Raw genomic sequence first — 27,881 nt, 5'->3', positions numbered from 1 at the left:
TCTGGACTGTGCTTCTAGGATGGTATTTTTTAACAATGTCCATGCCTCTTGCACACTTTTTACCTTTGTAGCTGTTCCTTCCAGTTTTTTTCTGTTTTTCTCATTTTATCAGTTTACTTTTCGAAAGTTTAGCACTAGAGCCGTGGATTTGCTTGTTGTCCCACTTCCAGTCATTAATTCAAATTTGATCATATTATGATCACTATTGCCAAGCGGCCCCACCACAGTTACCTCTCTCACCAAATCCTGCACTCCACTGAGAATTAGATCTAAAATTGCTCCCTCTCTCTCATCAGTTTCTGAACCATGAAACTGTCATTTATTCCATCCAGGAACTTTATCTCTCTAGCATGTCCTGATGATACATTTACCCAGCCAATATTGGGGTAATTATTACTGCACTACCAATTTGGTTAGCTTCCCTAATTTCTCTTAGCATTCCACTGTCTGTCTCACCATCTTGGCCAGGTGACGGCAGTATACTCCTATCACTATACTCTTCCCCAACACACAAGGGATTTCTACCCATAAAATTTGATTGTGCATTTAGTCTCACAAAGGATGTTTATCCTGTTCGACTCTATGCCATCCTGGACATAAAGCGCCACACCGCCTCCCGGATGCTACTCTCTGTCATTGCAATATAATTAGTACCCCGGTATAACACTGTCCCATTGATTATCCTCATTCTACCATGTTTCTGAGATGCCAATTAAGTCTATGTCATCATTCACTGCTATACATTCTAATTCTCCTATCTTACTTCTTAGACTTCTGGCATTAGCATACAAACATTTCAAAGTTTGTTTTTTGTTTGTATTTTCATTCTGCTTTTTAATTGATAGGGATAAATTAGAATTTTTTAGCTCAGGTGAGTTTTTAGTTACAGCCACTTGGACTACTTTTCTTAATATTGGAACCTCACTGTTGGGATGCCCTAATTCTAATGCGTCATTAGTATCCTTTTAAGATACCTCCCTCCGAACCATGCGCTGCTGAGCGACTGTCGGCTTTCCCCTTTGTTCTAGTTTAAAAGCTGCTCTAATCTCCTTTTTAAAGGTTAGCACCAGCAGTCTGGTTCTACCCTGGTTAAGGTGGAGCCCATCCCTTCGGAAGAAACTCTCCCTTACCCAAAAGGTTCCCCAGTTCCTTACAAAACTGAATCCCTCTTCCTTGCACCATCGTCTCATCCATGCATTGACACTCCGGAGCTCTGCCTGCCTCTGGGGACCTGCGCGTGGAACAGTGAGCATTTCAGAGAATGCTACCCTGGTTCTGGATTTAAGCTTTCTACCTAAGAGCCTAAATTTGGCTTCCAGAACCTCCCTCCCACATTTTCCTATGTCGTTGGTGCCCTCATGTACCACGACAGCTGGCTCCTCCCCAGCACTGTCTAAAATCCTATCTAGGTGACGTGTGAGGTCCGCCACCTTCGCACCAGGTAGGCATATTACCAAGCGATCCTCACGCTCACCAGCCACCCAGCTGTCTAAATTCCTAATAATCAAATCACCAACTATGACGGCCAACCTAACCCTTCCCTCCTGGGCAGTAGCCCTTGGAGACACATTCTTGGTGTAAAAGGAAAATGCAACACCTGGAGAGCAGGTCCTTGCTTACAGGATCCTTTCCTGCTGCACCAGGTTGATGTTCTCCAATCATGAGATCTTCTTCCTCCAAGGCAGCACAAACACTCTAACTTCTGTTTATTAGCTGCCTTACTGACTATTAAAAGCACAAACACACTAAATAATATACCCCAATATTTTACTTCTCCCCAATACTTTAAAAAAAAAAATTTTTCCCAAGCAAAACTTACTAATTCCTTTCAGCCACTAGCAAGATGGTCCTCTCCTCTCAGTGCTCCCACTGGATGGTGTGGTCCTACCTAGAGGTACTTGGCTTGATGGCAGCTCCCCTAGAAGTGGTGCGTGGGCAAGGGTGCATATGTGTCCTCTTCAGCACTCTCTGCTATCTCATTGGAACCTGCTGTCTCAGGATTATGTAGTTTGGCTCCACTTGCCAATGGAAATCAGCTCTCGCCTCCAGTGGTGGTTGCAGGAGGATTATCTGAGAAAGGGAGTTCCCTTGTCTTCTCTAGCCTGGTTTGTACTCACGACAGATGTGAGTCTCCGCAGTTGGGAGTTACTGTCTGGAGTTAATGGCCCAGGGGTGTTGGAATGCTGAAGAGTCCCGCTGTAACATCAATTACTTGGAGGCCCAGGCGGTATGGCTGGCATGCTTGCAGTTCAGCCAAAGGCTGCAGAATCATGCGGTTTGCATGATGATGGACAATGTGATGACGGTTACCTATATCAATCATCAGGGAGGAACCAAGAGCCAGCAAGTGTCGCAGGAAATAGACCAGCTGATGGAATGGATGGAAGTTCATCTGCAGATGACCTCAGCCTCTCACATTGCAGGAAAAGACAACATAAAAGCGGACTTTCGCAGCAGGGAGAGTCTGGACCCAGGAGAGTTGGTGTTGTCAGCTGAAGCATTTCAGCTGATTGTGGATCACTGGGGCTTTCCGTTCCTAGACCTGGCGATTTCTCGAAATGTGAAGGTTCCTCGCTTCTACAGTCGCAGGAGAGATCCGTGGTCCCTGGGAATAGGTACTCTCATACAGGTCTGGCCAGAATACAGATTGCTTTATGCTTTTCCTCTGTGGCCCTTGCTGGGCAGGATAATTCACAAGATCGAAGGCCAGAGGAGGCTAGTACTCCTGGTGGCGCCGGACTGGTCCAGGCATCCATGTTATGCAGATTTGCGACGACTCCTGGTGGAGGCCCTCCTTTGTCTTCCACCCCACATGAATATACTGTATATATGCTAAAAATAACCATTTACAATAAACAAGTGTTACATTTGATTTTTGTTACCATACCTCGCATGCATCTGACTCTGCTACTCCTACTCCAACCTTCTTCTCCCCACAGTTCTAGCTCCCTTTCTTTACGTGTAATTTCTTATTTCCTAAAGGTATTGTAAACCAATGTGATATTCACTTGAACATCAGTATAGAAAAGTTCCAAATAAATAAATAAATAAATCTGCTTCAGTGGGGACTGGTTCTTTATGAGGATTCGACTCAATTCTATCTTATGGATTGGCCCTTGAGAGGGCTCGCCTGTTAAAGCATGGTTATTTCTCTGCTGTGATTGCCACTTTACTCTGCGCTCGCAAGTTCTTCACTTCCTTGGCTTATGTGCGGGTTTGGAGAGTTTTTGAGGTCTGGTGTGAGGAGCAGGATGTGAGGAGCAGGGTGTTCTTCCTCGTTCAGTTAAGATCCCTCTCATTCTGGATTTTTTGTAGGATGGATTGAATAAAGGCTTGGACCTTAATTCCTTGAAGGTGCAGGTTGCGGCTCTTGCTTGATTCAGAGGCTTAGTGAATGGTGTTCCATGTCATCATATCCTGATGTGTTCTGTTTCTTGAAGGGAGTGAATCACCTTGGGCCTCTCTTGAGGTTAACTGTTCCATTGTGGAGCCTTAATTTGGTGCTAGACTTTTTGGAGGGCCCTAGGTTCCAACCACTGCGTAGCCTTTCCTTACGGTTGTTGACTTTGAAGACTGTGTGTTCATGGTGGCTATATGTTCTGCGTGTCGTATTTCTGATTTGAAGGCCTTATCTTGCCAGGAGCCGTTCCTTCGGGTGATTCAGGGGGCGTTACAGCTGCATACTGTTCCATCCTTCTTGCCCAAGGTAGGCATGGGCTTTCATTTGAATCAGTCCATCTCCTTGCTATCCCTGGATAAGGTCAGGGATGTGGAAGAGTTTTGCCTTTTGTGTTCCTTAGATGTTAAGGGTCTTGTCGTGTGGTATCTGAAGGTCTTTCAGTCTTTTCAAAAGACGGGGTGCCTGTTTGTTCTCCATGGCGGGAATAAGCAAGGCACTCCGACTTTGTGGGCTACCATTGCTCATTGGATTAAGGAGGTGGTCTCGCCCACGTATGTAGATGCTGGAAAGCTGTTGCCTACTCAGGTTAAGGCTCAATCCACTAGGCCTCAGGCAGTGTCATGGGCGGAGGTTAGTCTGTTGTCTCCTGTCAATATCTCCGTGAGTGCCCAATTCTAGGCCTGAGTTTTGCCCAGTGAAGGGCTGCCTCAGGAGCTGTTAAAAACAGATTTTGTCATTTGACAAGAAGCATTTTAGTTTTCTCATATCTCAATAGATTTGTGATTGCCATATAAATGGTTTTACACTCGGAAAGATATTGGTATGTATAGATTTTCAAGAGATAGCTGCTTAAATCTCTATTCCCTTTGCTATTCCCCGCTATTAAACCAAAATACTCTGAGATTTGGAGCCAGCCAGTTTTGAATGCACCTGAAGTATGCACACTGTCACAAGCTTAAGAGTTTCTTCATGAATAAACTGGACTGAGCACATCAACAAGATACTTACAGACCTGTTACCAATGTTTTGGGATTCTTTGTTGATATCATTTTGAATGAGGTATGAGAAAACTAAAATGCTTCTTGTCAAATGACAAAATCTGTTTTTAACAGCCCCTGAAGCAGCCCTTCACTGGGCGAAACTCGGGCCTAGAGTCGGGCACTCAAGGAATTATTGTTTTACCAATAAATATTTTTGAGGACTTTCGGCTTCTCTGTGCTTACATCCCTCACGGCTTTGCTAGACTGACTTCCTTCTTGTTTTTTGGTCCCATCAATATCTGCCAAGCTGGGATGTGGTCCTCTTTACACACTTTTTCCAGGTTTTATCATCTTGGATGTGCAGGCACAGGAGGATGCAGCCTTTGCATGTGCGGTGTTGACTGGACCGCGGGCAGCCTGCCACCCTGTTCGGGAGTAGCTTTGGTACATCCCACTGGTCCTGAGTCCATCTGTCCACAAGCTAGGAAATGGAGAAATTACTTACCTGATAATTTCATTTTCCTTAATGAAGACAGATGGACTCAGCTTCCCACCCTTGGCTGCCGCATGAGTGTGTCAATAGTCCTCCTGTGGGGCTCTGGGTCCTAAGGTATTACTGGTAATGGGTCATCCAATCCCTAGCTTGGGGTACCTAGAATCTTATGTGAGTACAGTGTTTATGATTGGTTGAGTACAGTTCTGGTTATTTGTTTTTAATCAAGTTTTTTGCTATTCTGTCCACAGTTGCTTTTGAAGAGAACACTGGCAGGCTGGGGTCACTGCAGGACTATATATATACTGTGACGTCAGCTTGCTACGTCTCCATCTTCTGGCAGGGGAGCATAAACCCACTGGTCCCGAGTCCATCTGTCTATACTAAGGAAAACGAAATTATCAGGTAAGCAATTTCTCCATTTTGCTAAGTCGCACAATTTCGGTACACACGTACCTGTGTGCACTTTGTAATTGTGTAGAAATGAACTCCCCATATGTACTTTCACACCCCCCCCCCCCCAGCCTAACTACACCCCCTTATTTTGTGTGGGTAAAAGTGTGTGCACTGTGAATCAACATGCATATGTTTACCCATGTAAGGCAGGGGATAATCATCAAACTGCTTTTTTAGGCAGGTAAACATCTGTTTAGCTTCCTAAAAACTTGGGATTGTTGGCTCCTTGGTGTCTTCTGTTCGGTCCCTCCTTTATCGTGTGCCCAGCCAAACCTCAGAGCCTGCATCTTTTTTTTTTAACTTCTGTTGTGTGCAGTGCATTACCACATCACATTTGAGCTATTCCCTCCAGCTCATCCTTCAGGGCCCTGGCAGCCCTAATGTTTAGGTCGTCCCGGTAAGGACTTCTTCCTGTAAATTGTGACAGCTGTGGCTTCTAGAACTCACCTGTGCTCTTGTGTGCTTTGGCCCATAAGCTGCCTGGGCCTGTTGTACCCCTCACTGTCCAGTTTTGTGCCGTCTTCCCACTCTGCAGCAGGACCACCTGGAGCTTATCAAAGCGCTCATCGTGTTCGGGGCTGACGTGGAGATCCCGAATGACTTTGGGGAGACGCCCGGGCTTATTGCTGCCAGAACCAGCAAAGGTGAGAAGGGAAAATCTTTCTTTGTCTGCGTGTTCATTTTATTACTTCCAAGGTAGAGCAAGAGAAGGATACATTTCAGAGCCATTTCTGCAGGTAAGCGGGCATTCACCCATGTAAAATGGCCCTGAGCAAAAAAGTATTGGCAAATGTGGCTAAAAGGACAGGGGGTTACCCATAGCACTTGTACATTTTTTTTTTTTTAAGAGGCATTAAAAGGAGACGTTCCCGGAGGTGTGTCTGGATCAGGGGAGGAAAGCAGCACATGCACACTTGCGTGCGAGGCGGGATTTGGAAGCCTGGCCCCCCCCCCCCCCAGTTTAAATACATGGCCAGCGTACTGGGATGGGAAATTTTCAGCTAAAATAATGCTTTACCTGCAGAAATGGGTTAAAAAAAACACCAAACTGCTGCTCCGATACGTGAGTATGCACGCAGGGCCTCTCTGTACGCTTGCCTTTTACCCGCAGTGGCAAGAGGCGTTCCCGAGAGTGGCAGAGGGGAGGGACTTTGCATCTTCAAGAGCAGGGAGCGCAGTTTTCCCACGCCCTCCCCCCACCCACGAAATAATCTGCCCGTACGTGTTAGGAGGTGTAAAAGGTGCTTGGGTAGCTTTGCTGGGATAATTTGTAAAGGGAAAGTATGCACGCACTTTCCCTTTGAAAAACTGGCATAAAAGTCCATGAGTATAAAATACCCATGGGCTTATAACCGATGTGAGCAGTGACAAAATTCCTTCCCCCCCCCCCCCCCCCCCGCTAAATGTATCTATTTGTACAGCTCCTAAACCAGGGACCGCAGAATGTCAGAGTTTCCAGACCCTCACAGGCGTGCATCGATAACGTGAATGAACATTATTCTCACGGCGTGTGTTTTATTGCCTTGTCGGAAGGCTTAGCGTGCCGCGGCACGAGGGCAGACTTACAGGAGCTGTTTGGCCGAATGAACGGGCTGTCTGAGAATTCTCTCTAAAAGTGAAAGCAGATGCAGTGGGGGGGGGGGGGGGGGGGGGGGGAAACCATCGACACACACACACGTGCTTTTACCCACAGGAATAATCTGAGGTGGGGTGAGGCCGGGGTGAGGCGTGGGGGGGCTGCAAACAAGGTGCCTAAGCTTATCAGGAATAAAGTATCTGTGGAAAACGCAGGCGCAGAGCGAAGCAGGCTCTTTTTTTCAAAGGGAAAGACAAGGCGGATAGTTCTGAAATTTGCCCGCCCCCAGTAGGGAAATTTTTTTGGTGTGTGTTTGGCTGTGGCAGCTGCCACACCTTTCATGCCGGCTGTTCGTTCGGTGAAGCTTCTAGCCCGCGTTCATACTGTACTCGTAAACCACAAGGGCTAAAAAGAAAATGCATTGTTGGCTTGTAACCTGAATATTTAGGCTTCTGCCAGAAGTTCTCTGAAGTCGAGCAGTTCACCGTGCTTGCGGGCCACGTGTATTCTAGAGCTTTCTGGAAAGGTGAAAAAGCCTTTTATGCCCTGCTCTGCTACGGCTCCACAACTCCCCTGGGGTCCTTTTTGCCTGCTGGAACTGTTGGATGTGTTTTCTTCTCTGTGGCCCTGCAAAGTTACTGAAGAGATTTTTTTTTACATCCAGCTTTTAGCCAAATTCCCCCCTCCCCCCTGCTTTCACCTACCACCAGTTCTTTCCTTAATTAAGCATTTAGTACTTCCTAAGTTTCATCTTCTTGCTCAGCATCCCTGATGAGCCAGCCAGTACTTTTGCCTGATGGGATTGTTGCCAGTAGGTTGACCAGACAAATGTTGTTTATTTTTATTTTTTCCTTCTTTTCAGACTGTCTAATTTTAGAGCAAAATTTCCTAGGCCACGTATCCATAGACATGAAAACTCTTCATTCCTCGGATTGCAAAAGAGCTGTCGCTTCCTGCCTGGAGCAGACTCAAGCCCATACAAAGTCCACCAACTGTTTTCTCTCTTTTGAGCTTAATAGACTATGGCGACAAAACACACTCTTTCTAATTGGATCAAACATTTGCACTCCTTTTGTTATACCCAAGCAGGTCTGATCTTCCAAGGCCCATAATGTTAGGGCCATGGTGGTGTCTGTCATCCATCTTAAGTCTGCCTGTGTTGACAGAATTTGCAGAGCTACGACCTTCTCATCTCACAGCTGTCTGGACATGGGCCGTCTGGCACAAAAGTAGATTTGGGACCGGTCCATTCTCCACAGCTTCTTTCAGGGGTTGAGCCAAACTCTTTCCCTCTTAGGGCCCATCCTATAAATTTTGTAATCCCCCCCCCCCCCCCCCCCCACACACACACAGACATGCAAAATATGAGATTACAAAATAGAAAAATGTTGTTGCCAACAAAAATATTTTCACGTATTAGCAGTCTTTGTTGCTATTCCCTTTTTATGTTGACAGTAACCCTCAGTTAGGGAGTCTCATGTGACTATGGTGAACTGCATGCTTACAGGGAGAGCAAGCTTGCTTACCTGTAACACATGTTTTCTGAGGACAACAGTTCATAGAAATACTCCCATTTGGAGTTCTCTCCCCTCAGTCAAATCTATTTTTATGAAGCTGAGAGGAGCTGCAGGTTCGTGGCAACACGGGAACTACTGTGCATGAGCAGTGAAACTTTTTTACACCTTTCCAGAAAGCTCTGAAGGAACCCATCTGTTTTGTGCCAAGTGCAGTCATGTGACCCATTTGTGTGACTGGTGAACTACTGTCTTCAGAGAACTCTTGCTACAGGTAAGCAACGTTGCTCTCTTTCCTGACTTCCGTAGTCTTGTCCACATATATTGCAATGTAACATCCCCAGAGAAATCAGGCAGGGGGGTTTACAGCTGTTCTATACAAATATTTCAGGGAACAGTGAGAAGGGAAATACAGAAATTCCTTAACATCCATTCCAGACCAGTCCAAACAAGAGGGTTATGTCTCCTCTACTACCAAACAGAAGTAGAGAAAAAAAAGACTTCACTCCCTTTATAGGGGTCTGGTGCTGGCTTCAGCTCTTCAGTATTTCTCTGTCTTCAGCAGAGGGTGCAGGCGTGGACTGGTGCTGTAGCTACGAGTAGGCCTCTCCCGTGAAAGCTTTAGGCCCAGGTTCCTGGTGGGACTGATCTCTCTTCCCCTTTGGGAACTGACTCCCTTGGGGTCTGAATTCCCACACCATTGGCTCAAGCAGGCAACTCCACCGTCTGATTGACATGAAAGGCCGAAACCACCTTGGGCACAAAGGAAGGAACCGTGCGCAAAGAAACCCCGGAATCAGAAATACGCAAGAACGGTTCCCTGCACGAGAGCGCCTGAAGTTCTGAAACTCGACGCGTAGATGCAATGGCCACCAGGAATACCGTCTTGAGAGTTAAGTCCTTCAAGGGGGCTGTCCGAAGCGGCTCAAACAGGGCCGTACAGAGACGTCTAAGAACCAGGTTCAAACTCCAGGAAGGGCATGGAGCCCTGACGGGGGGACGTAAATTTCGTACGCCGCGCAAAAAGCGAGCCACTCCGGGTGACCTGCCAGAGAATAACCGTCAATCTTGCCCTTCAGGCATCCCAGAGCCGCCACCTGAACCCGAAGAGAACTATAGGCCAAATCCTTTTTCAAGCCATCTTGTAAGAATGCAAGGACGTGACCTACCGAAGCACGCCGTGGAGAAAGTCGTAACACTCCAAATCACGCGTCAAAAATCTTTCACACTCTAGCGTAGGCCAAGGTAGTAGAAGACCTGCGCGCTTGCAGGAGGGTAGAAATCACCGCGTCCGGATAACCTTTCTTTCTGAGCTGCCTCCGCTCATAAGCCAAGCCGCCAGACAAAAGTGATCCGCCTGATCGAAAAATACTGGGCCCTGTCGAAGCAGATTCGGTAGATGACCGAGACGCAGAGGCCCGTCCACTGCCAGATTGATGAGATCCGCGAACCACGGGCGCCTTGGCCATTCCGGAGCTACCAGAATCACCAGACCTTGATGATACTCTATGCGCCTCAATATCCTCCCCACCAGAGGCCACGGGGGAAACACATAAAGCAGAAGGTGAGGTGGCCACGGTAGAACCAGCGCATCTACGCCTTCCGAGCCGTGCTCTCGCCTTCGACTGAAGAAGCGAGCCTCCTTTGCGTTTAACCAAGAGGCCATCAAATCCAGGTGCGGAATCCCCCATCTTCGAACTATGAGACGCATCGCTTCTGCCGAAAGCTCCCACTCTCCTGGGTCTAGACGCTGACGACTGAGAAAATCCGCTTGAACATTGTCCACGCCTGCAATATGAGTGGCTGCGAGACGAGATAGATGACGTTCCGCCCATGCCATCAACAACGACGCTTCGGTGGCTACCGGTCGACTTTTTGTGCCCCCTTGCCTGTTTGTATAAGCCACCGTGGTCGCGTTGTCCGATAGAATTCTCACCAGGGGCAGTAGAATTCGCACCAGGGGCAGTAGCTGACGCAAGGCTAAGCACCAGGGGCAGTAGCTGACGCAAGGCTAAGCGAACCACCCTGGTCTCCAGTCGATTGATGGACCACGTGGCCTGACGAGTGGACCATGTGCCCTGCACTGCTCGAGACTGACAAACAGCCCCCCAACCGATCAAACTGGCATCCGTCGTCACCACCGTCCAAAGTGGAGGCTCCAACTCCACCCCCTGCAACAGATGGTCCGGATCCAACCACCAATCTAGACTGGACCGGGCCGGATGCAGTAATGGAAGAGGCATGCCGTAGTCCTCTGACAGGGGATCCCAACGGGAAAGAAGCGCTCTCTGCAAAGGTCGCATATGCGCAAAAGCCCACGGCACCATTTCCAGAGTAGAAGCCATATGTCCAATGACCTGCAAATAATCCCAGGCCGTAGGCATGGGCTGGTCCAACAGGTCGTGCACCTGAGACATCAGATTGACCATACGCCGGTGTGGGAGGAACACCTTGCCCACTGAGGTATCGAACCTGGCGCCCAGGAATTCCAATTGCTGCGTCGGTTCCAGATGACTCTTCTCGAAGTTGACAATCCAACCCAGCCTCTGAAGCTGATCTATCACTAACCGGACTACCTGTTTGCACAGGTCCTGCGACTTCGCTCGTATGAGCCAATCGTCTAGATAGGGATGGACCAGAACTCCCTGATGGCGAAGAAAGGCTGCCACCACCACCAGAACCTTGGTGAAAACTCTGGGAGCAGTCGCTAATCCGAATGGAAGGGCGCAAAACTGAAAGTGGTCCCTCAGCACTGAGAACCGCAGGAACCGCTGATGCTGCTCCTGAATCCCGATGTGTAGGTACGCCTCCGTTAAGTCTAAAGAAGCCAAATATTCTCCCCTGTGGACGGCCGCAATAACAGACCGCAGCGTCTTCATGTGGAAACGTGGCACTAGCAACGCTTTGTTGACTTCTTTTAAATCCAGGATCGGCCTGAATGCATCTTCCTTCTTTGGAACCACGAAGTAAATGGAATATCGCCCCGTCTGACGTTCCGCCGATGGAACCGGAACTACAGCCCCCAGTGCCCTCAGACGCTCTAACGTTTGAGCTATGACCAGCTGCTTCTCCGGAGGGCCGCACGGGGACACCAGAAACAGATCCCGGATCGGACAAGCAAAATCCAATGCGTAACCTTGGCTTACAACGTCCAGAACCCACTGGTCCGACGTTATCTTGACCCATTCCTCCCGAAATAGAGCCAAACGACCCCCAATGCGAGGAAGGGAGGAATGGGTCAGCACGCCTTCATTGGGAAGTCTTGTTGGCCATAAAGGTCTGCAAGGCGCCCAATCTCTGAGGCCGCCGGCCACGAAAGGAAGGTGTCCACGACTGAGACCTCGAAGTCTGTGGCTTTGGAGGAAGGGAGCCACCTCTCCCCACCCGAAACCAGCGCTGTCCCCGAAACCGGCCCCTGGAGGCAGAGAAAGGACGCGACTGCCGAAACTTATCCTCGGGCAATTTATAGACCTTGTTGTCTCCCAAGTCCTTGATGAGCTGATCCAGCTCATCCCCAAACAGCAACTTCCCCCTGAACGGAAAGGAACCCAGACGAGACTTAGAGGAAGCATCCGCCGCCCAACGCCTGAGCCAAAGCAACCGCCTGGCCGACACCGCGGCAGACATGGTACGAGCTGAAGTCCGCAAAGATCATACAAGGCATCAGCAGTATAGGCGACGGCCGCCTCGACGCAGTTGGCCTGCTCCGCTTCAACCGGAGGAAGCTCCTGGGCAGTGAGCAATTGTTGCACCCAACGAAGGGTGGCCCTCTGCACAATACTACTACAGGCCGCCGCACGGACCCCTAATGCAGCAACCAAAGAGAGAGCATTCTCGACAGCGGCACCGAACATTTGGAATTCCATGCCTCCTGACCTTAGATTAGAACCCTGTCTACTGACATTCAGAAAAAAAGTGAAGACTTGGCTATTCCAACAAGCCTTCCCTTAATCTGGGACCTCCCCATCTATAGATTCACTCCAAGGCTCTCTAGTCTTCGCTTCCCCCTGGACCGCTTTTATAAATATTGCTGTATAGGGCTGCATTTGTAAATACTGCTTTTTATGGTTTAGTTCCGAGTTCTTCTGCCATCTGGCTCCTCTTATTCCCAGTTTTGAGTACCCCTGTTTTATTGTAACTTTGTTTATTCTTGGATATGTTAATGTTATTCCCCCATGTTCCATGTAAACCGATCTGATTTGATCCTTATCAAGAATGTCGGTATAAAAAAACACTAAATAAATAAATAAACTTCAAAAATGCGCTTCAAGACGACCTCCAACTTTCTGTCCTGCAGATCCTTCAGCGCTATCCCCCCAGTCACAGGGATAGTAGTACGCTTAATGACTGCCGTAACCGCGGAATCCACTTTGGGAATTTTAAGGAGCTCCAAAGACTCAGGCGGCAGTGGATACAACTTATCCATAGCTCTGCCGACCCTCAGGGATGCCTCCGGGAGCTCCCATTCCTTAGACATGATCTGAACCAGTTTGGGGTGGAAGGGAAAAGTTTTAGGGGGATCCCTAATGCCTGCTAAAGCCACGTCTCCCACCGAAGCGTCTGTGACCTGAAGCGGGTCCGATAGCTCTAGCTCCTTCGCGACATGCGCAGTGAGATAGGGGAGCTCCTCCTTACCAAACATGTGAAGGACCCTGGAGATCATCCCCTTCCTCGGCCGCCGGGCCATCTAAATCGCCCCTGCAGGATTATCCAGAAGATCCGGAATGGGAGCCGGAGCCACCGGAATCCCTACATGCTCCCGCGGACGAGGACCTCTAATTCTCGCTTTCCCCTTGTCCAGGGATATTTTGGGGACTTTAGGAGGGGTAGGTCCCCGATCTTCCAAGCGCTCCTGCGCCTCTAAGAAGGCTTTGTGCATCAGCAGCACAAACTGGGAAGAAAACGGAGCTGGCTTATTTCCAATGTCCCTCGCGGGTCGGGGGGGAGGTGGGGGACCCCCGAAAAAATCGACTCTGGCGGGCTCAGAGCTGGCAGAGAGGAATGAGGAGAATCCTCCTCCGCCGGCCGCATGGTCAAAATGGCCGCCGCCTCCTCAACCAAAGGAGGCGGGGCTGCTGACCGCGCGGTCAGGGATCTCCTCGACCGCTGCCAAAATAAAGTGCTGCGGGCTGCGCTCGGCCCCCGGGAGGGACCCTCACCCCCGGGGAGACAGCGGGAGCAAAGGCCCTCCCGGGAGAGTCGCGCCCCACCCCCCCCCCCCCCCCCCCCCGGCAGGCCATGCAGGACGAAGACCGCGGCATCGCGGAGAAGAACAGAAAAGCGCGCCAAAAACAACACCAAGCACCCGGGTGACCTAATCACCCCCTCCAGAGTCCCTGGACAGTAAAGCGGCAGGCCGAGGCCGACGGTAAGTACGCTGCCTGTCACCAACAGGACTGACGGGCACTTCAACCACTTGTGCTGCGCTGCAAAATCTGGCTTTTTTTTTTTTTTTCAGCACAGTCCGAGACGAGTGGTAGCCTCCTTCAGAAGCCTTTGGCTTCTGGAATAATAGAAGAGTAGGGGGGTGGGGGGGTGACCGGCCCACCGGTAAACGCTCCCCCGGTCCTTAGGGAAAACCTCCGGGTAAATGGCCTTAGGGCAAAGCCCTGCCAAGCCTGCCTTACCCTGCTTAAGCCAGCCCAGGAAATAACCACAAAGAATAAAAAACTCTTACCAAACTAACTAGTCCTCCTTGAGACTAAAATCCTTTTTTTTTTTTTTTTTTTAAACTAGTTGATCCAGTCAGGGCTAGTACCAAGGAATAATTAACCTGTTTTGTTTTTTTGCTTTTTTTTTGAACAGAATAATTTTGCCAAGATCAGGACCGCAGGTTATGCCTCTCAATCTGCTGGAGTCAGAGAAAATACTGAGGGATCGCAGGTGGCACACCGGTATATCTAGGGGGTGCTTTTCAGCTTATCTCTGACTCCATCTGCTGGAGGGGAGGCATAACCCAGCAGTCTGGACTGATCCTGGTACGTACAGGGAAAAGTTCATGTGAAACTGGGGTCACGTGTGTCAGTTGCTTTTGAAGATCGTGCTCAAAAAAAACCCCAAGTACACAGAAGGCGTAAAGCACACAGGTCAGCGAGATGCCAGTTAAGCACATACTGTTTCAAAACTTAAAGGTACGCATATAGTTTACACAAATGCACATTCCCCCCGGCTCCAGGGCACTTGTTTGTCTCATATCCGCTTTCAGGCGACTAGAAGTCTGCTTCTGCAGATTCAGCCAGTCCCACCTATGCACCTCTTTATTTTATGCAGGTAGACTGACTGAGCCTTTGAAAATGTAACCCCTCTTGGACTGTGCCGGGAAGGTGGTGTGGGGAGGAAGAGGGCAAGCTGCATGGTGTTTCTGCACTGGAATGCATGGCACGGTGTGGCATGCACCATCACCATAATCCAGGACTACGTTCTGCGGCCGTGGAAAACTATTACATCAGTCATCTGACAGTGCCAAATCCACCGCCTTAAGGAAAAACTCTTTTTTTTTTTTTTTTCTTTTGGTAAACTGAAGCTTTTCATAACAAACCGAAATATCCTTCCCTCTAGCTCCAAATCTTTTGGCCCTGCCGAAGAATCACAAGTCTGTTGTAGCCACAACCTGCAAGGAAAAACTGATCCCGGGAGACATGCGATAGAGGGAGAGAGAATAGCGCCCGCTTCTCCCCCTGCTCCCTCCTGCTGCAATTGACAAGCTTTTCCTGGAGCGCTGACGGCTGAGCAGATTCGTTTTGCCACTTGTACGATGGGAGAAAATAGTGGCGATTGCCAGAGAGGGGTTGAAGCTTCTGGTCAGACAGAGCAAGCAAAACCAAGAGAAACCAAAATGAGAGGTGGGGGCGAGCAAAAAAAAAAAAAAAGGGGGGAGGGAAGAGAGGTAAAAGCAAAAGGTGAGAGTGGAGTGAGGAAAATCAGAAAGTTGGGAAGGCAAGTCCCTATGTTTAAAGTCAAGGTAGAGGACAAGAAGAACAAGAGAGGAATTTGTAACAAAATGGAGAGGGGATCCTGGAAATCTTAAAATTAAAGGTGAAGAAGTGGGGAGAGACTGAAACAAAATAAGGAGCATGGGACTGAGAAGTGAGAGGGGGAGACAAGATGAGACAAAAGACATTTTGTTATAAACAATCAAAGGAGGCACAGGAAGGGAATATGGATTTAAAGAGGGCAATTTCAGAGGCGTTCCCGCAGGTAAAATAGTGTTTTACTTACCGAAATGGCCTTTACAAAACTGCCCACTCAGTATTCGGGTAAACTTAATACATTTATTTATTTATTTGAGACGTTTTCTATACCGACATTCATGACAAAAGACATATCACATCGGTTTACATTGAAACAGATTAGAGAAGAACATTACATGGAACAGGGGATACATCGAACTGGGACCAGGGGTACTTAAATAATATTGCTAAGATAATATTAATAAAACAAATTAGAAAAGCATTACAACGAGAAGCGGTAACATCGAACTGGGACCGGGGATACTAAACAATATTGTTAAAATGTTACTTAAATAATATAGCAAATGGGTGATCAGAAGGGGAAATCACCGCTTTCTCTGAGTTACTTATATAACGGAAAATGATAAAGATCTAGTACCTGCGAAGTGCAGAATACATTTCGGAATTTTGGCATGAGGGTTGCAGTAGTGTTTCGGACGCGGCTTGGTCCCTAATTTATTGGCTATAGCAAGAGATAAAAAGGCGGGGCCACAGAAGGAGAAAGGTAAAGCTTGAAGTTTAAGCAAGTTTGTGATAAGATGTCTAAATCTGTGAGCTGGCTAGTGACGGAGCCTGACAGCGGTAATCGGGCCCCATCAAGGGTCAAGCTGGCAGGTGACTGAGCCTGCCAGGGGTAGTGTCCTGTTTGCATGGAATTTTACCTGCACCGAGCAGGGGCTTTCCTGGAGACAGGGTTGGGGAGGGGTTTAGACCTGTCTACATACTTATTGGATTTTCCAAAGAATGTACATAAAAGTTCCCCCCCCCCCCAAACTTTCTGTGCACATAATGCTCGCAATTGTATGGGGGTAAATTTGGCGGGATAATTTTCAAAGTGGACTTTAGCACATAAGTCCGCTCTGGAAATTGGGGGGGGGGGGGGGGGTAACAATGTGCATTTGTGTTGCCTAATTTAGGAAGGCTGTTTTGAAAATCACCCCCGAAGAGAAAGAAAAAAGGAAGAAATTGTCAAAAATGTTGTAGGAGAAAGGGAAAGCCAAAAAAAAAAAGAGACAGAACAGAGAAACAAGCAAGAAAAAAAAAAATTTCAGAGCAAAAAGAGAATAAATAAGAACCAGAAACACAAGACAGGTTTGAAAATCTCTATTCTTCTCTGAAAGAGAACGCGGAGCCATTGTTTAGCTAATGTTCTTTTTTTTTTTTTCAATTATTTCTTTATTAATTTTCCAAAATATTACATAAAACACAAAATATGTTTAATTCACATTTCTATATATAATCTTAACTTGGGAAAACAAATTATTTCAAATAATGACATTACATAAATGTTCAGAAAACTTTCCCAAGTTAAAAATAATAATAATGAAGGGGGTCCTATCTATCACAAATAACCTTCCATAATTACTCATTTTGTGAAGGGACATCATCTATCTTAACTTCTATTGCTTCTCCAAGTATCGAATCTTGGTTACAATTAGAACTTGACTTATCTTTCAAGAAATTCTCAAGCTGTAATGGTTCATTGAAACTGAATTTTTTGCCCTGAAAATTTAAAAAAACCCTAGAAGGATATCTCAAATAAAACGTTGCTCCAATTTCCAGGACTTTACTTTTCAGTGCCAAGAACTGTTTCCTGCGGACCTGCGTAGGTCTAGAAACATCTGGGAACATATAAATCTTTTTACCACAAAATTGCAGGTCTTTATTTCTGAAAAATTTCTCCAATACACATTCCTTATCTCTCTCAGCCATAAAGGACACAAAGAGAGTTGCTCTCTTATTTATGACATCTATTGATTCTTCTAAGAATGTCGAAATTCCCATACTACTTTCCTCATTTATCCTAGCTCTTATATCGGATCTGGACAGGAAGTAATGTATCTTAGAGAAAGCTGGTATATCACTCTCTTCATACATTAAGATCTCTTTTAGATATTTTATCAACATCTCTCTAGGGGACAATAATCTGGTCATTGGAAAATTTACCAACCTTAAATTTTTTGCTCTTACCAAATTCTCTAAATTTTCCAAATCAGTATGTATTAGAGTATTATCTCTAATTAATACGTTATCCAAATTCTGAATGTTATTTATTTTCCCCAGTTACTTCATTTAACATTACTTCCACCGCACTCAATCTTTTACCTTGTTCCAATATTGATGTTCTATTCACATTAACCAATTAGCTAATGTTCTAATGTCAAATAGAGAATTTATTGCCAGTTAGGGAGCACGATTTCTTTTGCCTCCTTGTAGTTTTTTGGACCAAAAAGATGGGAGGATCATCTTAGATTGTTGTGGTGTAATGTGCAATGTGGGCATGCCTGTCAGCAGGGAAGGAGCATGCCTTCATGGGTCTGAGAGCAAGGTACCTGCATTAAAATGGTCCGTCATGCTGTTGCCACAACCGCAGACCGGTTAGCCATCTTCAGAATCTTTTTTCTTTTTTTGTCATGAATTTTGTCATCGAGGGGGGCCTGGTCCTAAGGCAGGCAGTCAAGCATGCATCCGCTGCCTAGGAGAGATTTGCATGTACGTATCAAAGAAAGTAGAGTCCAGCCAATCGCACCGTTGGAGACGGCTTTTTTTCTCTCTCCAGTGCATACGTCAGGCCCTTGGAATTCTCGAGCAGTAATAGTTAAATGAACCAGGTCCCGCTCACTCGCACTACTCCCTTCTTGAGATGCCACGAGGAACCAAACCCTTGCCTGAAGCTGGGCTGTGATGGATCTTTGAAATATGGCTGGGGAGGGGGGGGGGGGAGCTGGCAAGACCCCAGGGTCCTGGTGCTGTGAGGGGCCCCACAGGTCAGAAACTGCCAGTGTTACTTTCTCTGCCAGAAAGCAGGTTGGTCAAGGGCAATGCTGATATTTTGTTGTTTTTCCCTAACTGTGGAGTGAATGAGTTAAAAGCAGACTTGCTGCTATTGCTGCTTTATGGCTGTCATAGAAAGTGCCAGTCATTGATAAACCACTAGGAAGCAAGTCCCAAGGACTAGAGGAACAAGCCTGGCTATCACCAGGTGAATTTGCAGTTCTCTGTTTTGGAATTGATGTCCTCTCCTGTTGGCAAAGACATCTTCCTGTTTTTCATGATCCCCTGACTAATGAAGCCGTGCTTTATTAAGATGTTCGACTTATTTTGTGATGGTGGTGATGATGTTTGCTGTTTTTTTGTTTAAAATTTCTTACTCCCATCTCCCCCAAGGTACGAATCGGAAGGTGCTCTTGAGCCTGCTTTATAGTATAGGAGCTGAGCATTGCTATCCACCTACCCCTGAGCCCCCCCAGTTGTCGCCCAGCTCCCCCCCTGCAAGACCACCACCCCCTCGGAACAACAGTAACAACATAGGTAATACCTTGGCCTCATGTGATCATGCGTCCTTTCACAGAGTCTCTCCACCTTCCTGTTTGTTTCTTTCTTACTCTCCCTGGATTGCTCCTTCCCCCCCCCCCCTCCTCTTTCCTCTCATGTTTTTGTCTTGTTCCCCTTCCTTCTCTTGTCTCGCTTCTCCTCGCTTCCATGTTTTCCCCACGTCCTATCCAGCACCGGTGGGACTAGGACTTTTTTTTTTTTCTTTTTGGTTACTTTCTCTACAGTCTTTTGATTTATTCACCTACTTGGTTGTAGTCTTCGTAGCTTTTGACACCTTCTTGTGGTAAGTTAAATCTTGTCGAAGTGAGCTCCTGGTATTGCTCCCTTGCAGCAGTCACGAGGTCCTGTTTGCTCGGTTTAGTCCTTTCACACTGTTCTTGCTTATTTTCGAGTACTGCAGCAACAACCTGCTGCAGACGAGGGAAGCTGAGCTGCGTTCTTCCTGCTTTCCGCATGCCCCATCCATGCTGAGAGGGAGAGAGGATTTTGCTGCTGCTGCTGTGGTGGGGATTCAAGCACTTGCTCACGAGCAGCCTGAGGCAGTCCCTTTCTCCCTCCTGCGCTTCCATCGCATGCTGCAGGGGGCGTTGGGCTGCACGGCTTTGGCTTCCCGTCCCTCCAGCCCTTGCTTTGCTGGCTTGGTGATAGTGTGTCGCTTGCTCTTTGCACCCGAACTGCTGTGGGACTGTTTTATCTCATCTGGTTTTCCTTTTCCCGTTGTTTATAAATGGAAGCCGAGCGGTTATAGTGTGGAGAAGCCAGGGCTATTCAGACTAAAGAAGCCTTTTAGCTGGGTGGGGAAGCAGAGGAACTGAACTTCTGCTATATATTTGTAAGGCAGCCAAGGCTGTCTTGGATTGTAGGGAGAACACTGAGAGCCGTTTGGGTCTGAGAGAGAATGAGAATCCATAATGCAGTGGAGTGCTCAGTCCAAATTATAAAGGTGGTGGTGGGGGCAGTGAAAAAGAAGTATAAACATTTTATAGATGTAAATTTTACCGCCGGGCCCTTTTTCTCAGAGCGTTATGGGAAACCCGAAAAAACACATGAAACGACCAAGAACGCAATACTAACTGCACAAAAAGACCCAAACGTTTTCCTGCAGACAGCTGAGTAGAGCATTCCACTGGCTAAAGGCACTAAGGGGATGGGGATGTCTTAGCTCGGGACTAGGCCCAGGCCAGCATGTGGTAGGGGATGCCATAAGAGTCTGCAGCTTGAATTTGGACTGAGTGCAACCTTTTTTTTTCCCCCTGTTTCCAGGATTCAAGGACTTTGTCTACATAGCTACAGCACTTGGCCCAATGGTGACAGGCTTTGACAGCATGGACTCGACCAATGACAGATTGAGGATGTGAGTGAAGCATAAAATATAGGCCTTGTTGGACTCAAAGCCGTACTGTGGGACCAGGGCTTGGGCCATTCATCAGCTAGGCCAGGAAGAATAGTCTTGAAGACAAATCTCCACATTGTGGAGATTTTGATATTGCTGCAGCACACCATAGGGCCACAACTGTTTTTTTTTTTTTTCCCCCATAACTACTCCTCTCACCTGGTGTCTAGGGCTGGGTTTGGGATCCCACTGCTGTCACAATGTAGAAATGTCCAGCACTCTCTGAAGTACTCTGCAGTGCTATAGCCTATTTTTCCTAGTATGAGGCCTTAGGATTTGATCTTGCAACCTTCTGGCTCACCAACAGGGACTCTGCCACTGAGAGAGAGAGCAGCTTCCCTAGCTGAGCTAGTAGGAGAACCCTACTTGTTTTAACCAGGTTATGGTCCTCTCTTCCTTTATCACGATATCTTGTCACAAGCAACATCAGTGCTGCTTGCAGCATCTGAGCCAGGAGGAAGTAAAGTGGCTGGTGCAGAGGAATATAGAAGGCGAGTCTTTATATTTTACAGTTCTGTGGCTCAGCTCCTGTATCACTGATCTGATTCTTATCTATTGTGGCAGTGCCAAATGTCATGAGCTTTGGATTATTTGAGAAGTGCCATAAAACTGAATTTTCCTGCTGAGCTTTGCCTGTGTACCATTGAGCACCAAGACCCAATTTAATTTTTCTCTCATTAGGGTGTTTGATGTGAATGATACGGGCACTAAGCATGGAGAAGCTTTGTCTCGCTGACATCACTGGACCTGTCCTGTGGATAAATGGAAGACCTCGGTCTCCAGTAGTATTACATTAACAATTAAATTGAACACAAAGATACCATTCAATTCCTAACCTTTCCAACTGTTGTTCTTAACCTCATTCAGTCAGGATTGCCTATTGTGTCTGGATGGCGGAGGGATAAAAGGCCTTGTGCTGATCCAGATGCTAATAGCCATTGAGAAGATGGCAGGCCGACCTATTCGAGAACTGTTTGACTGGGTTTCGGGAACCAGCACTGGTGGCATCTTGGCTTTGGCCATTGTGCATGGTAAGGATCATGTTGCAGAGTGTTGAGTTTTTGTACAGTGCGTGTTTGCAGCACCCTGAATGCTTTTCTAGCAATAAGATTTAAATAAAAGGTGAACTATTTTGGGCATAACATACTTCTCTGCTCCTTTGGACCTATTCCAACCGGGAACCTTCATTCAGGGCTGGGCAGGGTTACTTTCCCCCACCCCCCTCTACCCCCATCTTTTTTCCTCAAGCCCTGCCATTACTGTGAGAGTCCTCTGTATAAGGGGATAGTCCACCTGGCACAGATGAGTCAACCAGGAGGCATTAAATGGTGACTAAAACACTCCTACCTTCCGGGGTTTATGAATACTGCTTCTGCAGCATCCCCAGTTTATGCTGAGCCAAGGAACAGGATCTAGGCTCAGGAATAAAATGCAGGTGTCCTGTCTGGCTACATTGCAGGGCAATTGGCTTAACCCAGAGATTGACATTTTAACAGCTGAGTCCTCTTCATGTCCTCTTTTTTTTTTTTCTCCTGTCTTTGGTGAAGGAGATGGTCCTGCATCGAAGAACACCAGTGAAGTAGTTGTAACTTCCTCTGCATTCAGTCAGGCCACTCCATCTACACATGGGTTGTGCATTCGAACCAGCAGATGGAGACAGATCAAAGGCTTGCTGATGTCACTTCTCATATACGACTGTACTGACATCAGCCCGCCAGCAATCTCTGTCTCCAGCGGATGGTGGGCGTGCTTTCCTAAGTTCTGGGCTTCAACCTGGACATATAAGATTTGCATCAGACAGTTCCCAGGGTGATAACTCTGCTTCCTCCCCCGGTTGAGCTGGGAGGGGCTCTGACTGCGTTGCTCTGGAGGTGGTGCTCTGTCTGCCTTTCCCTCTGTTGAACTGCTGAGAGAAGGGGGTAGACCTTCCAGAGGGTATAAAGTGTTTTCTTTAATATCTGTTCTTTATTAGCTTTCCCCCTCCACCTGGTTCATTTCCTCCTTTTCTGGAGCTCAGTGTTTGCTGCTGAATTTAATAAAGTTTACAAACAAAAAAAAAAAGACTGAAGGGAAGGACTCGTCCTTCCTGGGCTGATGGCGGTGATTCTCAGCGGCTCTGGAGATTTGTGCAATACAGGCAGCCAGTGGGGAAGAGGTATTTGGAATTTAATTCTTTCCTCAGTGGGCCAGCGTTGCTGCTGGGAGCTGCATAGTGCAGCCAAGATGGTGGCTCAATACGGGAAAAAGCCCACGCTGTGCTCAGCCTGCATATGATGGTGCCAGGGACGGCTCACTGATTTGCAGGGAAGGTTCGGCAGCCAAAGGGGGGGGCATGGCTATTCCGGATTTTGTGATCGTGGGCAGTTCTGGAGCTGCGAGCGAGGAATGTTTTGGCAGAGTGGCTGTGTTGACAGAGAAGAGTCAGTCAGATGAACTTCTGGCCCTAATCCTTGAGTGTGCTCAGGAGCGACTCTTCTTTGACCGGCCCTCCCAGTTCCGTCTGGCTCAGGGGAGTCTGCTTCTCTCTCACAGCTGGAATTTTTTCAAGGGCTGCAGACTTTCTGCAAAGGACAGGGATTCCTTTGGGAAGGAATCCCTCTCCTTCCTTCTCCTAATGGTGGCCATTCCCGAGAAAGGAAACAAAAGAATCCAGAGGCTGAAGGTTAGGTGGAGGATCCCTGGCTCTCTGATGATTTCATGGGGGATGGAGAGCTGCCTGAGGGATTGGAGGAAAGGGATCGATGCCCATAGAACCATGCTGCACTTTTTTCCAGAGGGAGGAATTGGCCTCCCTCATCATGCTATCTCGTCGAACGCTGCAATTGGTTGAGGGGGTCTGTTTATGGACTTTTCCTTCAGGAACTTGTTCAATGCTCTTTTAAACCCAACTATGGTTAGCAGCCTTGACCATATCCTCTGGCATCTTAATAAAGCTGGGGGTAATGGGGAATTGGATTCAAATAGCAACCAGCGAGGGTCCTGACTTTTACGGTCTGGGAAACTGATAAACACAGGGTAGCAGCGCAGCAGATGCTGCCATGGACTTGCTGGGCGGACTGGACGGACCATTTGGCCCTTTTCTGCCATCATTTCTATGTTTCACTGGAACTCACTTTTTGAAAGCAGCGGGATGTGATATCAGTTCTGAGGGGCCAGAGGTCACTGCATTCTAGTTCCAGAGCCTGGGAGACAGGAATTGGACATCTGGGCTACAGCCAGAAGATATGGGTTTGCGGGTTGCAAACATAACCGGCAGTGGGACAATTTTCAAAGCTCCTTATGTAGGCAAAAAGTGTTTTCCATGAGTTAATCAGCCTGCTGATGATTGCTCGCCCTCGATGGCAGCTGAAAGTCAATGCATGGACTTTAAGCAAAGTTGAAAGGAGGTGTGTTTTGGGTCAAGGAGGAAAAATACCCATGTAGGAAGGCATTTTCAAATCTTCACATGTGCTTCTCCAGCAAAATAATCTAGCTTAAGAAAAAGCTGGGTGCAAGTAACCGGATCATACTTTCTACCTGTGGCAAGTTTCAAAGCAAACGTACCTGCATGCTTTCACTTTGAAAATAGGTGCAAAGCCTGTGGGTAAAATGTAGCCCTATCAAACAAATCTGTAAGCTGTCTCTCAAATTACTGCAATAATGTAAATCCAATAAGAGACCAATTAACCACTTACTAGCACTGAGGCATGAAGAAAGTTTGAAAGAAAATGGCATCAGAAACAAAATGTATGCTTTAGGGTTAATCCCCTGTCTCCTGCCCGCAGTGAGCTTCAGACAGGCTTCTGATACCAGCACTAGTTGTCAGATCGTTTGCCATTTTCTTCAAAAGAATTCTCCTAAATTATCAATATTTCCGTTTACTTTATTTATCAAAGCTTTTTTTTTTTTTTAAACGATTAAAAACGGGTACTTATCTCAATAGGTTTATATAGATTGTAGCGCACTCTGCTCGTGTTGTTTTAAGGTTCACAGTGCCGTTTCTCTCATGGGGCCCCTATCTTATCTGGCTAAAAAGCACTGAATATCTGCCTCTTTAATAGTGGAAAAGCTCCATTAGTAGAAAACCAGAGCAAACTGTAAGTCCCCTAACGTGATCCGTGTTTTGCCAAACGGTTGCATTGGGAGGGACAGAATAAATGTGCAAAAGTAAAATATAAAAGAATTTTCAAAGGACAAACCAAATAAAAGGCTCCTTTAGCGATCATGCCTTGTTCAGGGTGTTTTTATCTCAGGGCAATCTTATTGATGTCTGGAGATCCTGTTATCCTAGATCTAGAAACTATACTTATTTTTGTAACGTTCATAAGACCTATTCACAAATTGACTTATTACTTTTGGATAAAGGGCTTATGAGTAGAATATTGGCTATAGATGTAGAATCAATTACCTGGTCAGACCATGTACCTGTATGGCTGTCTCTGGTTTTTCATGATTATGATAAGGGTCAATGTTTTTGGAAGTTGAATGATAGTTTATTGGAAGATGAAGCATTTGTGGACCAACTTTGGGTTGTATTCAGGATTACTTAGTTTTTAATGACTCTGGGGACATATCCCTGGTAATCATTTAGGACTGCTTAAAAGCAATTACGAGGGGTAAGCTAATTGCCAGAGCATCCTATGTTAAAAAGTCAGTGGAGAAGGAAAGATCAGATTTAATGAGGCAAATAACTCATTTGGAACAGACACATAAGAGAACATCCTCCCGACCCTGTCTCCGCCAACTGGAGATTTGCAGAACAAAGTTGGCTGAGCTAGATTCTGCTAAAATTGCTCACCAATTAGAATTGATTAAACAAAAGTATTATGAAGGTGGTAACAAAGCGGGTGAACTGTTAGCTTATAAACTAAAGGCAAAACGGATACAAAATAATGTAGTGAAACTTAAAGATGAACAAGGCAATATGTTGACTGCCATAAGGATATCTGCCAGAGGTTTCTGCATTTTTATTCAGGATTATATAATGTCAGTGGCTTCATTGATTTGGAGGGCAATAAACCAATTTCTAGAAGGGGGTCTCTAGCCCTGTTTTAGTGGAAGCCCAACTGTTTCAACTAGAAAAAGAGATATCCCAATTAGAAGTTTCCATGGAGATAAAACAGTTAAAAATTGGCAAATCACCTGGCCTAGATGGCTTTACAACTCGCTTTTACCAAAAGGTTTCATCTGTACTTGTTCCTCCTTTAACAAAAATGTTTAATGCTTTATGTGGCGATCATTCTCTTTTGCAGAACTCCAATCTGGCTGGTATCACTATCATAGTCAAACCAGGTCGAGATCCTATGGTTTGTGGGTCTTATCGCCCAATCTCCCTTATAAATATTGACTTAAAATTACTTGCCAAAATATTAGCAGATAAGCAGAATAGTTTTATATTTCACATTACTCATCCGGATCAGGCTGGTTTCGTTCCTGGAAGGATGGCTTCTGATAATGTGCGCAAAATTGTTTATTCTATATGGTGGGCTCATTGGCAACAGTTTCCTTTCTTATTGCTCATTGATGCAGAAAAGGCATTTGATCTAGTACATTGGCCTTATTTGTTTAAAGTACTTTAGAAAATGAAATTTGGACCCTTTTTCATAACATGGATGATTAAGCTATATGATACCTGCAGAGCTTGCATAAAGGTCAATGGGGGGGGGGGGGGGGCTACTTGGATGCCTTTCCCATCTGTCATGGTACTAGGCAGGGTTGCCCATTATCCCCACTACTTTTGTTCCTAGAACCTTTTGCTCAGCGAATTAGGGACAACTCCCAGATCTCTGGGATTCAGATTGGGGTCTATTCTTCTAAACTGTCCCTATTTGCCGATGATATTCTGTTCATCCTGGCGAATCCTTCTATCTCTTTAAGGGAGCTTGTAAGGGAGATGTCCCAATTTAGCTCAGCTTCAGGCTTTAAAATCAATTGGGATAAAACAGAGATTCTAAATATTTCCTTAACTGCCTCATAAGTTGAGACACTATGTAGGACATTTCCTTTTAGATAGGCCCACCACAAAATTAAATATTTGGTTCTAACTTGGATTTGTTCTAATTGAATTACCCTCCATTGTTGACATATTTGTATAAAGATATGGAAGAAAGGGATCATTATCATATCTTGTGGTTAGGCTGGATAGCAATGGTAAAAATGAACCTGTTGCCCAGACTCAGTTATCTTGGAGGAGAAGTCCGTTAACTGCTATTAATCAAATTGATTTAGGGAATAGCCACTGCTATACTGGCATCAGTAATATGGGATCTGCTTAGTCTTTAGGTATTTGCCAGTTACTTGTAGCCTGGATTGGCCACTGTTGGAAACAGGATGCTGGGCTTGATGTACCCTTGGTTTGACCCAGTATGGCAATTTCTTATGTCCTTATCTTTTTCAGACTCTCCCTTTAGATATTCCTGTCACCTTGTTAAAATGTTGGCAAAGGCGGCTCATGCAGTTTATCTGGAAGGGTAAACATCCCAGAATTCCACAAAGAATTATTTTTCAATCCAAATTGCAGGGCTGTCTAGGGGTCCCCAACCTTATTTGGTATTATGCAGTGACTCAGTTAAGGGCGTTATTGATTGGCACAAAATTGGTACACGTAAACCCTGTGTGCACTTGGATCAGGCAATTATTGGAAAGATGCCGCTCTCTGCCTTAATTTGGCAGCCCAAAAAAATCATGGAAGCCTATAAATGCACTTCTGGAGTCCTTGCATATTTGGGAGAAATGAAAAACTCCTTTGGTGGGACGGAGAGTGTTCTACCACAGTACTTCTCTATTTCACAATATTTTATTCCTTCCAAGGTGTGCATCTCTGGCCTTCTCTTTTAGGACAGCAAGTCATATAAGTGAATCCGAACATATTTGGGACTCTAAAGGTCTTATGGACTTTAAAAACATACAATTAAAATATAATCTACCTGACGAAGAAATATTCTCATACCTTCAAATACTGCATTTTATGCTTTGTTGAAAGGGGTTACTTTATTTGAACATGTGGATAAAGGTGAACCGGTAGATGTAGTGTACTTGGATTTTCAGAAGGCATTTGACAAAGTTCCTCATGAGAGGCTTCTAGGAAAAGTAAAAAGTCATGGGATAGGTGGTGATGTCCTTTCGTGGATTGCAAGCTGGCTAAAAGACAGGAAACAGAGAGTAGGATTAAATGGACAATTTTCTCAGTGGAAGGGAGTGGGCAGTGGAGTGCCTCAGGGATCTGTATTGGGACCCTTAATTTTCAATATATTTATAAATGATCTGGAAAGAAATACAATGAGTGAGGTAATCAAATTTGCAGATGATACAAAATTGTTCAGAGTAGTTAAATCACAAGCAGATTGTGATAAATTGCAGGAAGACCTTGTGAGGCTGGAAAATTGGGCATCTAAATGGCAGATGAAATTTAATGTGGACAAGTGCAAGGTGATGCATATAGGGAAAAATAACCCATGCTATAGTTACACAATGTTAGGTTCCATATTAGGTGCTACTACCCAAGAAAGAGATCTAGGCGTCATAA

General features: G+C 46.2%; 1 protein-coding gene across 3 annotated transcripts in view; it reads left to right on the top strand.

Annotated features, from left to right (window-relative positions):
• PLA2G6 (phospholipase A2 group VI) overlaps positions 1 to 27,881 on the top strand; it is a 130,133-nt gene that overhangs the window by 57,752 nt on the left and 44,500 nt on the right. For 2 of the 3 annotated variants that reach the window (XM_029590157.1, XM_029590159.1), the window contains exons 8-11: positions 5,865 to 5,973; positions 18,817 to 18,960; positions 20,248 to 20,338; positions 21,245 to 21,408. In XM_029590157.1, the coding sequence (XP_029446017.1) occupies positions 5,865 to 5,973; positions 18,817 to 18,960; positions 20,248 to 20,338; positions 21,245 to 21,408 (508 nt within the window). The remainder of the gene's footprint in view (positions 1 to 5,864; positions 5,974 to 18,816; positions 18,961 to 20,247; positions 20,339 to 21,244; positions 21,409 to 27,881) is intronic. The other variant, XM_029590160.1, reaches the window with a different exon arrangement.

This window comes from Rhinatrema bivittatum, chromosome 2 (genome assembly GCF_901001135.1).
Source record: "Rhinatrema bivittatum chromosome 2, aRhiBiv1.1, whole genome shotgun sequence".
NCBI classification, from domain to species: domain Eukaryota; kingdom Metazoa; phylum Chordata; class Amphibia; order Gymnophiona; family Rhinatrematidae; genus Rhinatrema; species Rhinatrema bivittatum.
This window is presented reverse-complemented; position numbering and strand designations above follow the sequence as displayed.